General features: G+C 35.1%; 1 protein-coding gene and 1 long non-coding RNA gene across 2 annotated transcripts in view; one reads left to right on the forward strand and one right to left on the reverse strand.

Moving 5' to 3' along the window:
- Positions 1-13,742, forward strand: part of ino80b (INO80 complex subunit B) — a 43,797-nt gene that overhangs the window by 13,009 nt on the left and 17,046 nt on the right. Inside the window, exon 2 of the mRNA XM_028802233.2 lies at positions 3,937-4,132. Coding sequence (XP_028658066.1) covers positions 3,937-4,132 — 196 coding nt within the window. The remainder of the gene's footprint in view (positions 1-3,936; positions 4,133-13,742) is intronic.
- On the reverse strand, positions 5,677-6,915 carry LOC127527805 (uncharacterized). Its single transcript, XR_007934945.1, has 2 exons — positions 6,719-6,915; positions 5,677-6,368 (listed from the first exon to the last, which is right to left on the reverse strand). It is a non-coding gene; the product is annotated as an uncharacterized LOC127527805 (long non-coding RNA).

The following is a 13,742-nucleotide window of genomic DNA, read 5'->3' on the forward strand; positions in this document are numbered from 1 at the left end:
CCAGAAAATACTAGGTTGAAGGTCCCATCATTTTTGTCTGTGCCATTTTAATTTCTGGTATTATTTGAAATATTATGTTGAATGAAAATTCTAAAGTAAAGTCTGATTTTTGTTAAATATAGAATAAACAATGATGTGTGCCAATTACTTTTGTCCATTTCAAGTTATTTCAATTATTAGTTCTTCCTTTTTATGGAGTTACCAACAAATGTGTCAACTGAAAAGAAAAACATTTTTATTCAGCAACATTTGGCTTTGTAAGTCATTTGAATACAGTGAATAAACTTACTCGGAATTTACATTACACTATAAACAGTCTCATGGCTGCATTATCAGCAGATAACAGTGCAATGCATTTCTCTGGCTTTACTTGTATAGTATTAGTTGACGGTATTGAAAGCTCCCACAATACTGCTCTTTGAAATAACTATATTGGCAAGTACTTTTGCATCAGTTAGTATTGTTGTATCTTAGTTTTTATTAGTATTCTCCAAAATGTCTTATTGTTAATTTTTGGTGTTAAATTGACTGCATATTTTACTCATTGCTGGTTTAATCAAAAATGCAGTTATTTCAGACAATGTTGACTGCATAGGCAAGATTTATAACTGCCACAGCTCCAAGATTGCCTTTGTCTGAGTCTCAGGGCCATGAAATTGATTCATTAATGAAAAATATTTTTTCCTTAGGTAGTCAAGAATTTTGTGTTGGTGAATCAGTTGTGGACATGTAGCCTTTTCTATATAATAATTCAGGGAATGAGTAATGTAATAGATAGAGAAACATTTTATCTAAACACAATTTAAATAGGAAAGGAATTCTCTTTTTACCATATGTTACTATCAGGCCCTAATGTTAAGCTGCTCGCTTTGGGAGGCAAATTGCCATTAAATGTTAAATGGTTAAATTTGCTGGTACCCCAGTCACCAGTAAAATGAACTGTGCTGTATATTAAGTGTTAAGACTGTGCTTAATTTATTATGGCAAGCAGCTTTAATTAACATGCATAACTTTTCAACTAGAATTATTTTTAAATTCAGCATATGTGTTTATGTATCTAAACATAATGAGCTTTTTCAGTATTTTGGAGATAAAGAAGACATTGGCATAAGGCAAACACAGCTCTTCCAGACTTACAATGGCATCCTACAGTACACCAACAACATGATCTCCTTTAGAGAGATGTACCCCGTCTGAGCTAAGATCATATTAATCTGGAAACCTTTTTGTTTTTTTTCTGTTTTTCATACATCTTATATGTAGAGACATAACCCAGAAAACAGTTAATTAAAAGTTCATTTCAGTTAACTTGAAACAATTAAGTTTTGCTTTTGGTTCCACCATTTATTTTTGAGGATTTGGAAACTTGGATTGAGAAATTTCTTTGTCTATAATGGATTTTTTTTGTCATTGCATTTCTCAATTGTGGAATATGAGTTGGGCTCTTTTCAAATTTTATAGAAACTCTATACAATGTCTGGTAAAGCAATTGAATATGAGAATACAGTTAATGATAATTGTAGTCATAATTCAGTCTTTTCTAAAATTAAATAGGACCATCTGTATGCTTATGCTTGAATAATTAGGCCATCTGAATTTCATTTTGGTGGACTTAGTTGTAGGTCCACAAATTATAACTCTTCAACAAATCATTTGTGCAAAATACCAGATGCTGTAGAACACTAAGTTTAGAAAGCACATTTAAATGCTTGCTGAACTATAGGTTTCCACATATATACACAGTCATATGAAAAAGCTTGGGAACCCCTCTCAGCCTACATAATAATATACTCTACTTTCAACAAAAAAGATAACCGTGGTATGTCTTTCATTTCCTAGGAACATCTGAATACTGGCGTGTTTTCCGAACAAAGATTTTTAGTGAAGCAGTATTTAGTTGTAGTGTGAAATTATATCAAATGTGAAAAACTGTCTGTGCAAAAATTTGAGTACCCTTGTAATTTTGCTGATTTGAATGCATGTAACTGCTCAATACTGATTACTTGCAACACCAAATTGGTTGGATTAGCTCGTTAAGCCTTGAACTTCATAGACAGATGTGTCCAATCATGAGAAAAGGTATTTTAAGGTGGTCAGTTGCTAGTTGTGTTTCCCTTTGACTCTACTCTGAAGAGTGACAGCATGGGATCCTCAAAGCAATTCTCAAAAGATCTGAAAACAAAGATTGTTCAGTATCATGGTTTAAGGGAAGGCTACAAAAAGCTATCTCAGAGGTTTAAACTGTCAGTTTCAACTGTAAGGAATGCAATCAGGAAATGGAAGGCCACAGGCACAGTTGCTGTTAAACCCAGGTCTGGCAGGCCAAGAAAAATACAGGAGCGGCATGTGCGCAGGATTGTGAGAATGGTTACAGACAACCCACAGATCACCTCCAAAGACCTGCAAGAATATGTTGCTGCAGATTGTGTATCTGTATATCATTCTACAATTCATGGCAATTTGCACAAAGAACATCTGTATGGCAGGGTGATGAGAAAGAAGCCCTTTCTGCACTCATGCCACAAACAGAGTCGCTTGTTGTATGCAAATGCTCATTTAGACAAGCCAGATTCATTTTGGAACAAAGTGCTTTGGACTGATGACACAAAAATTGAGTTATTTGGTCACAACAAAAAGCACTTTGCATGGCGGAAGAAGAACACCGCATTCTAAGAAAAACACCAAATTTGGTGGAGGTTCCATCATGCTGTGTGGCTAGTTCAGGGACTGGGGCCCTTGTTAAAGTCGAGGGTTGGATGAATTCAACCCAGTATCAACAAATTCTTCAGGATAATGTTCAAGCATCAGTCACAAAGTTGAAGTTATGCAGGGGTTGGATATTCCAACAAGACAATGACCCAAAACACAGTTCGAAATTTACAAAGGCATTTATGCAGAGGGAGAAGTACAATGTTCTGGAATGGCCTTCACAGTCCCCTGATTTGAATATCATCGAAAATCTATGGGATGATTTGAAGCAGGCTGTCCATGCTCGGCAGCCATCAAATTTAACTGAACTGGAGAGATTTTGTATGGAAGAATGGTCAAAAATACCTCCATCCAGAATCCAGACACTCATCAAAGGCTATAGTAGGCATCTAGAGGCTGTTAGTTGAGCCTCCTTTTGCAAATATAAGCATTGATGTAATATCTCTGTTGGGGTGCCCAAATGTATGCACCTGTCTAATTTTGTTATGATGCATATTGCATATTTTTTGTTAATCCAATAAACTTAATGTCCCTGCTGAAATACTACTGTTTCCATAAGGCATGTCATATATTAAAAAGCTCAGCCAATGATAAACAAAAATCCAAAGAATTAAGAGGGGTTCTCAAACTTTTTCATATGACTGTAGTTTTGTTATATAATGTATCTTAGTTGTGTCCATTGAACTTGCCTAAAAATCATTTGAAGAAATATATTTTATGGAAATCAGTGGTATTTTAGCATGAGATTCTAATGGCCTACACAGACCTAGGATAGAGGCACCGTGAGAAGAAGTGGAGCCAGTCTGCGAAGCCATACAAAAGCAATTGATGTGATTCATGATAATAATAATGACAACTCCAGAAATGGGAAGATGTACAAATTCATTAACCCTATATATTATATCACCAAAAAAATCAACTAATGGGCCACTCAGAAGGGCTTTAGCCCTGCAGGGTCAATGGGCCTCGCAAAGCAGTCTGGAAACAAGTTAGTGGCTCGAGACACAACAAAATTTATCATACACTTAAAAAAGCTTTCTGTAGATAAGAAATTACATTGAGCACATCATGAAATATTGGAAAACCTCAGTATGATAATAACAAGTTGAGTTTGCTGTCAAAAATTTAAGACTGTGTTCTGTTTTTTGGGCAAGTTTACACTTAAGTTTGCCCTTAATGCAGAAGCTTCACTGCTCACGACCTAAATTTAAATGTTTTTTTGTTTAGGTGATGGAGATGACTCTGCTGGCTATAGCGGACATAAAAAGAAACACAAAAAACACAAGAAACATAAGAAGAAGTATCATCATGAAGAAGGTGGACATAGTTTTTCTTCAGAAGCTCTCGAGTCTGATTCGGGTGCTGTGAAACCTCAGTTGAAATTAAAAATCAAGCTGGGTGGGCAAACCCTTGGCACGAAAAGGTAAGCATTTATCCAGCAGACGGAAAAAATAGCATGATTTGCTGTGACAGTTAAATTAGAGGTTCTTGATGTTTAAAATTGACACTGTTTCTGTTGCAATGATGCTATTCTAAGTAGGCCATATTTATGATTTAGACACATTTTATAGCAAAAGTTTAATTTTTGTCATTTCAGTTGGTGACAATCAAGTGGCAGCACTGCGTATAAAAGACATTTAGGATATTACAACAACAACATTTATTTAAATAGCACATTTTCATAGAAATTATGTAGCTCAAAGTGCTTTATATGATGAAGAAAGTGAAAAATAGAGTTAGGGAACACTAATTAACATAGAATAAAAGTAAGATTCGATGGCCAGGGAGGACAGAAAAAACAAAAAAAACTCCAGACAGCTGGAGAAAAAAATAAAATCTGCAGGGGTTCCTAGGCCATGAGACCGTCCAGCCCCCTCTAGGCATTATACCTAACATAAATGACCTTAATCAGTCCTCATTGTATTCAGGGTTTACATGGAAGAACTTGACGGTGACGGTCACATGGACTTCTGTCTTGGAGTTATCCTAGTGTTAAGGACAGTTTGATCAACCCTAATCCAAAATTCCAAAATCAGAAACTCTTTGAGTAACAACATGACACCACAAGTGGAAATTCTACACCTGACCTTACTTGCTGATGTGTAGCTCTGACCAAAGTACACTGCAAAAAACTAAGAAATAAGATAAAAACACTGAATTTCAGTAGAAAATGACTTAATATTAGTGAAAATATCTGTCCATGCAGCAAGATAATTTTACTTGCCAAGAAATCTTAAAATAAGTTAGTTCCAGTCTAGAAATAAGAAAGCTCTTATAGGTGTTCAAAGGTTTGAAATAAGTAGAAAATGCTGTTTTTTAGAACAAATTACTTGAGATTAGACTTTCTACAGTGGAAATACACTGAATATTAGAAAATAATTTTTAATTCGGTTGTTTTGAATTCTTAATTTTAGCACACTGAAAAATGAAGTCCAAGGAACAAGAGAATAAATCACTAATATAAGTGGAAAATTCTTAATACCAGTGGAGAAAGAGAGTCTTGTTACTTGAAACAAGTTAGCTCATCTTGAAATAGGTAGTCCAATATTTAATCTCGATTATTTAATTTAATCATATATTTAATAGATAGATAGATAGATAGATACTTTATTAATCCCGATGGGAAATTCACAAGAAATGTTTGAAATAAGCAAAATTATATGCCAGTGGGGTGAGATATATTGACTTGGATTTTTAAAAAATCCTGAAAGTAGTTCATTTCAACACATGATAAGCTATATTTGCATGATATATACAACAGATTTCAGTCCACCTACAAAAGAACAAGGTAAAAGTAGCACAGTGCTCTCCTTTTAGGATGGTCTTCATTTCAAATTGAAACCAATTATTTTAGCAGAGGTTTGAATTAGGAATTCATTCCTACATTCAAGACACATAATTAATATATAATTTCCTGATATATGTTGGCTTCCTGAATAGATAAAATAACTTACAATAAAGACATAATCATTAACATTGCTCTTTATTTAAGTATTACATCAGTATCCAACAGCACTACTGCTGTGTTTACAATACAGAAACAGAGAAAAACATAAGCACATGAAAATTAGTTGACACAGGAAGATTACCTTGTATATAACACAAACGTCATATCCATATCATTATTGTACATTGTAGTTCAGGACTGTCTCATCTTGTCACAGTCAGAAATGCATAACAAACTTAATTACATAAGCAAAATTTTAACAGTGGTAACTTTGCCAAAAAACAAGACAAAGAAAATACAACCTAACATGTTACAATCCACAAAATATCAAATTATCTACAATTTATCCAATTGATTTTCAAATATGGTAATGGTAATTATATACAGTACATCATAGACATGCATTTCCTGTTCTACATTTGGCGCTCACAATTTTTCTTCTAGCATATTTGTATTTTCCCTTCAAATTGCATCCAGTAATATTTCAGTTTGAATTGCAGAGAGGACCGCGGCAATGCACTTAGGATATGTTAGATGTAGTGCATAATAGTACGCCATAAGGTACATGATACCTTCCTACAACATTTCTTGAGGGAAAGTTGTCAAATGGTCACTTCCAATAGCTAGCATGCAGTTATCTTGGTCCACAATAAGGGCAGCGCTAGTCAGTGGTCAGTCTTTGCTGTAGAAAGGCATCAGGATTCTCGGAGGTCTTCAAGACAAACAAAAACCAACAAAGAAAATAGGCTAAATTTATTTTATCCTCTGTAGTCCTATACAGATTTATTATACATTTACTTATTATAATACTGAATTAATGTGCTAATTTTAACAAAAGCAGTTATACACAGCTTGTAATTGAAATAGTAAAGAAATCACTAAAAATTGAAGATTGTTATAGTCTGTTGAGCCCTTTTAATCAAACCGTTTAATGTACTGTATAATGTCGTTCCTGTAGCTAACATTAAAAACAACCCTGAAAATTGCTGCCAGTCACAGATGGATAGAATTGCAGTAACTGTCTTAATTTTTTCTTTAAGCAATGTAAAAATACAGTTTTACCTTAAGGCCATGAACTAATGCCTCATGTTTTGTTTCCCAGCTTTTTTGGGGGTAGAGAAAGTGAAGGAAACATGGATGGCAGAGCTCTTAACATGGCGATGGCATTTTTCACTAATGGAAAAAAAAAAAAAAAAAAATCTTATTAAATATATCTTTCGCATTATGTTCTAATATAACTCAAACATTCTCCTTTTAATGAAAACAACAACATACAGCAAGCTTTAAATTAAGAATGATTTATAACAAAAATGATATGATGTCTGATATTATTTTTACCTACTAATATGCTAGAACATGAACAAACAATTGAAATGAACCTTACATAGATCAAATTTAAAGTTTTAAGTATTATTTAAAATATTCCTTCATTATTTATACCTAATAAAGGATAGTGTCAGTCAGTTTATTATTCTGTTGTGTCTTAAAAAGATGCTAGACAAAACTATTTACAATGCTAATGCTACAATTTACAACTACAATTTACAACTATTTACAATGCTAATAAATGGCTTTTTAAAAACATAATTAAAAGGAAAAATTAATTTCAGAATAACACAGTGCAACTTTCTAATACAATGAAGAAAAGAGAACCTGGAATTCACAAATCAATGTTACTGGCAAAGAGAACAGTAATAATATTTTGCATGAAAATTTCTTAAAGTTTGGCTTACTATAATATAGACTAGGTCTTCATGGAAAAAATGGCATAAAAAAGTGCAACCCTTTGAGCATCAACTGCAAAATATCATAACTTTAAACAACTTCAATTTGACTTTCATTTAGGCCTATCATGCTGCAACACTGAGTAAAGTGCATAACTAACTATAAAATGAGTTTGAATAAAATATGAATGACAAATGTTACCATGATCGTGCATATGTGGAGACTTCAGGATCATCTTCATTACTCCATACAGCTGTGCTTTTCCATAAAAACTGGTCCATCTGCTCTTAACTTCTATGATGTAGTTAAGATTATTCCAACTAAGAATACAACACATTTGATCCATTACCTATAAAATAAGCACACTCTAAGTCAGCACATATTTTGTTTTAAGAAACCATTTTCAAAAATATTTCAGTCAAATGTCTACATTTGATTTCACGTAAGTGTTTTATGTACTTACATGATCCAGTTCTTTAAAGCATGGGTAAGCCTCCCATAGAATCTATAAATGACATCTGTGAATTAAATTCATGATCAAGGAGCTAGGTAACTGCAAATTTATTTGGCTTTGGTTTCTTGTAAAGGTCCTGTAGTGTTTTGTAGTGCCTGGTGTGTATTTAGTGGCTGTCAACTATTGTGTCAACAGCTGCATAAATTAATAATCCAATCAGTTGTGTTTTCTAAACAGTCTGATCTAAGATGGGATATGACCATCTCTATTGTGCACTTACCAGATGGTTCACATTCTTTCTCTGCTGTAACTTCTTGGGTACGACTAGAAGGTGACACAATAACAAGCGTCGCTGAAGCAATAGAATTCCCCGAAGATGCAGTGGAATCAGCCTCACCTGAATTCTTGACTTCAGCAGCATCAGGCTTGTCAGTGGTGATGCCGAGACATCTCTTTATTTATTTGAGGCATACAGTCCTGTCGCTTCTGAGGTGTGCAGATAGATATTCTGTAGCCTTTTCAGGAATTGTTTAAACACAGGTTCCTGTATTGAGATTACACTCTTTTAAAAAGTGTGCAAGTGAATACAAGGTGTGACTACTCAGTCTAAAACCCCTATAAAAACTAGTTACTTACACTCACCCATGAATTTTGAACTTCAGCTGCACATAGCTTTGGATAATACTTGACTGTACGTTTTGCCATTGAAGAAACCTCATGTTTGGAGGTATATTTGTCTTCCTTTGTTGTTGTCCTCAGTATGGGCACTATGTTGGTCACTGTATTTCTAATTAATCTACAGTGCAGATCCTTTGAAAGAATACAATATTCCTCTTTCCCTATGCGCTACAGTGTTTTCTGACCTGCTCCAACTCACTGTCACTATGAAGTATGTATTCAGGGCTTGGTAGTTGAATGATTTTAGAGGGGCTGGCTTCTCTTAAAAGTTTTCTGGAACATTATTGCTCACTGGATTGATGGGTATGTGAAAAACAGGCATTTTTTAGAGTATTGCATTCAGAAGAGGAGGGAGATGTGCAGCTGTCTTGTAAGTTATCTTGCTACACAGAAAACTGCAGCTCATGTTAAAAAAAAAAAAAAAAAAAAAATACAGGTAAAGGACATTGAAAATAGTCACCAGTTATCAATAAACTGTTTATGAATTATGAAATTGATGAAGCCTGACATAAATGGAAATATTTACTTTTATTTAACATAAATGAAATTAGTAATCAAAGACAGCATTGCTCAAGTATCTGACCGCTTATATTTTCATTGTTAAAATTTTTAGGCAACTAAAAACAAGATGGTAGTCATCATCTTTACTTCCTGATAAAACACAGAAATGATATGTGCTCAGTTATCTATTGATATGGAGTATTTTCACAATATGTTGTATTGAACTAAATAAGTGCTACATGAGCACTGCGAAATTCTTACTTCTGTGTGCTAATTAACATGTAACATGCTATCATTCTCTGGCGCCATGATAAAGTTTATCAAAACATTTGTAAATTAATATAGACTTTGTATAAATGACAAACATACATAAATATGTGTTTACACAAAGATTCATATGGTGAGGTGAACATGTTTGGGAAACAGCCTTGATGGATGCATGAGCTGTCTTGTGCTCAGGTGACATTTCAAACTGCTTTTATTGAATTATGGAAAATTTTAATTGAGAAGGACCAAGCCCAAGTTTCTACTCTTCAAATGTCCACATCTATAAATATATATTTATATTGTCATCACTTTAATATCATAAACGTTCTCCTTTTCCCTATTATCATTTGTATTTCTCCCCTGCTTGATCTCAAATATCATCAGGACATGGACACTTCTGACATAAAAGTTGCTACAGAAGCCTTTAATCTCAACAAAAAGAACATAGCAAAAGTGATAATAACTATATTGTTTGCTTGACAATATTTCTTTAAAAAATAAATAACTAAATAATGCTGACCTCTTGATGTTCTGCTGGCCATGAGGTTTTCTTCGAAGGAAATGTTCAGATCTTCACGTGAAAGAGTCCCTAGAAGATCTTCTGTAACATTCGCAACTTGAAAACAGAGAAGACCAGTAATTCATTCATATTTGGACGTCATCTGCAAAATTACCGGCAGTCATTTCCAACTCTGGTTTCAGGCTTTAAGTGCTAAATTTACAAATTTTTATAAGTTTAAGAGTACAAGTGCAAATCATTAGGGATGCACGATAATATCGGATTTATATTTGTATCGGCAGATAATGGGTTAAAATAATTTTATCGGCATCGGACCGATGACTAAATTGGACCGATAATTCGAACCGATATTGATGACGCATTCACTGTGTTCCGGATGTGCCGGACGTTTAGGCGACGCTGGGCTACTGTGCGAAAATGTCTGCGGTGTGGAAGTTTTTCAAAGTGAGTGAGAGTGACATAAAATATGCCATTTGCAACACTTGTTTGACTAATGTTTTGCGTGGAGGGACCAAAGTGCGAAATTTCAATACCACCAACTCAATTACACACTTGAAGACAAGCCATCCTGACAAATATACATAATTCCTCAGAGCACAAGAGGAGAATCCTGCGCCACCGCGCACAAAATCAAAAACTGCCGTTAATCAACGTGTTGATCAGTTACTTGAAAAATCAAAGAAATTTGATAAAGATAACCCTAAAGCTAAAACAATTACTGCAAAGGTGATGGAATTTATTGCTCTGGACGATCAGCCATTTTCTGTTGTCGAAGATACAGGATTTCGAAGGCTGCTTGAGTATCTCGAGCCCCGTTACCAGATACCCAGTCGCCGTTATTTTTCGGACATAGCGCTTCCAGAGTTGCATAAAATTGTGGAAAGTCATGTGCACACACTCCTTGCTGAAGATGTCACAGCCATAAGCTTTACCACTGATATATGGACATCTGATATGAGTGCTATTAGTATGCTTAGTTTAACTGCTCAGTGGATCGACCGCAAGTTTGAATTGCAGAAAGCAATCTTGCACGCCCAAGAATGCTCCGGATCACACACGGGTGCTGCACTCTCTGTAGCTTTTAAAAGAATGTTTGAAACATGGAAAATACCCAAAGAGAATGTTCATGTAGTATTACGAGACAATGCACGCAACATTGCAAAGGCTATGGAGGAATGCGGGATCCCAAGTTTGCCATGTATGGCTCATACTTTACAGCTTGCCGTGAACGATGGCGTACTATCCCAGCGCAGTGTCTCTGATACAATAGCGATCGGCAGAAAAATAGTCGGTCACTTTAAGCATTCACAATTAGCCAACTCGCGTCTCAAAACTATACAAACTGAACTTGGTATGCAGCCGAAAATGCTTCAGCAAGATGTTTCGACTAGATGGAGCAGCACATTCTATATGCTGCAAAGCTTGCTGGAGCTGAAAAGAGCCCTTGGGGCTTATGCCTCCGATTTTGAGTTACCTGCAACTCTAACGCCTAATCAGTGGGGTTTGATCGAGAACATAATCACACTCCTTGCTCCATTTGAACAACTGACAAAAGAAATTTGCCAGTCTGAAGCCTTGGCTTCTAACGTTATTCCCTCAATTAATGCCTTAAAACGACTGTTGACTAAAAGTGCTCATACTGACTTCGGAGTCAAAACCAGTAAAAGCGCTCTCTTGGAGGCTGTAAACAATCGTTTCATTGAGATTTACAAAGAATCCATGTACTGTGTTGCCACTATTGTAGACCCGAGATACAAAGACCGCTATTTCGATGCAGATGTAAAATCACTGGCATTCAAAATGTTGCAAGCTCAGGTGGAACTTGCATCGAACGAAATGCAGACGACTGAATCACAGATAGATGGTCCACAAAAGAAAAGGGCCAAGAGAAATGACGAAGTGGCTTGCACGCTCTTCGAAATGTACAACGAAATTCTTGAAGAGAACACATTGATGCCTCGGGAAAACAGCCAGATGACAACAGAGGTGAGTTAAAAAAAAAAGCTCTGTGGAGATCTTTACAACATTGTTTTAAGTAAATAACATGGGCTGTCGGATATAATATCACTATTCTAACATAATTCGAATGTATACAAAATCTTGGAAGGCAAGAAAGAAAAACGGCAATCGAATGTAAAAAGAGCGGTTGTTGGTTTTACCTCGCACTAACTTTGGCTTCATGTTACTTAAGACGTGCTGGACACTTTTGTGGGATTTTACAGATCTGTTTTTGCACGTAAGTTTTTAGGATCAGTCTATGCGTATTTCTAAATTGTTAACCCATATTGTTATTAGACATTAGTTAAACGGCCGGCATCTTCTGTGTTAAACACAACCATTTTAAAGATTGCTAGTTTTCATCAAGCGACTGAGCCTACTATAGCCTATGCTTCTTTGCTTCATATTGTTGTTCGGTGCGTGTTAACTAAATAGTTTCATACATAAACAAACTCGTTTTACATTTTTTTGTTACTTTGAAAAATGCTGTCTGCTAATAATTGATTATAATACTTTGTTGAGGTCTTTCAAGTATTTTGTGTAACATTTAATACACTTGTTTCATTTGTAAAACACTTAAAGGGTCACAATGCTTCAGTTTATTTACTGTAAAAAATAGACAAAGGGATATAAGGTCCTCTGGCCTCTAGGAAAAAAAGAAAAAAAATGACTGCATTTACTTTGTTTGAGCAATCACTGACAATTTTGTTTGTTTTTCTTTTGAACGTTGTCTTTAGAAAGTGCCAGTGCGGTTTGTGTCTTACTTCTCTTTGCGTTGCTTTTTGTGGGACAGCCAATCACATTCATGGAAGACACTGTTTTCAACTGAGTCTCTTAAGCAATAATGAGCAACTTGTAAGCAGATCATGATCATGCCCAATGCGTCGATCGTGTTGCATTCAAAAAAAAATTTTTTTTAAACGTTAGTCTATCATATATCCTCCCTATGGCATCTGCCACTTGATTGACATACAGGGCGGCCAGTCTGAGATCTCTTTTCTTCTAACACACTAGTCATCCCGCACTCACGATCAAACGCGCGAGCTACTGCAAAACTCCGGCTGTTGATCTAGTTAGCCTTCCAATTTATATCGACTAAAGAAGGGATTTAAAAAAAAAAAATTTGTTTGGGCAGGGTATGGGCTGGATGTGGAATTGGAAGAGGATTTTTTACTCACAATGTCACAATCGAAGTGCGTTTGTCTGATATGTCAATCTATCATTGCTATTCCAAACAAGGAAAATGTGGAAAGGCACTTTCGGACTGTTCATAAAAACTACGAAACTGACTTCCTTCCGAAAAGCGATCCGAGAAAGAGAAAGGAGAGGGAACTAAAATCGCCGTTAATCGGACAGCCGTCATTTTTCACATTCAGCTGAAGTCTGAGGCTCATGGACAGTTTTGGAACTTACTCACAGAGAAAAAGTTCCCAAAAATGAGGAAATGTGCTGCCTCCTTGACTGCATTATTCGGCTCTACTTATTTATGCGAGTCAGCCTTTTCCCATATGAAGATTATTAAATCCAAGTACTGTAGTGACCATAAATGTATTGAATTGTTATTGTGCCATAAGGGTTATTCAGTTATGCAAGGTATGACAACATATATTTTATGTATAATGTATACTCAGTATGTATATATATATATATATATATATATATATATATATATATATATATATATATAATTTTTAATGTAGGTAGATCATTTCGATCTGGTCATTTTAAAAGTAGCTCGCAAGCCGAAAAAGTGTGGACACCCCTGATCTACAGTGAAAAGCAAAAATATTAATAATAAAATGTTTCAAAAAACAGCAAATACAATACAGACATGCATTCAATTCAAATGCCATATACTTTTTTTTATTGTAAGGATTCTAATCTTAATCTGACAGCCCTGGTAAAAGCCAAAATGCAGATCTATCTTTTAGATATGAAAGATG

The sequence above is a fragment of the Erpetoichthys calabaricus genome, chromosome 5 (assembly GCF_900747795.2).
Source record: "Erpetoichthys calabaricus chromosome 5, fErpCal1.3, whole genome shotgun sequence".
Lineage (NCBI taxonomy): Eukaryota > Metazoa > Chordata > Cladistia > Polypteriformes > Polypteridae > Erpetoichthys > Erpetoichthys calabaricus.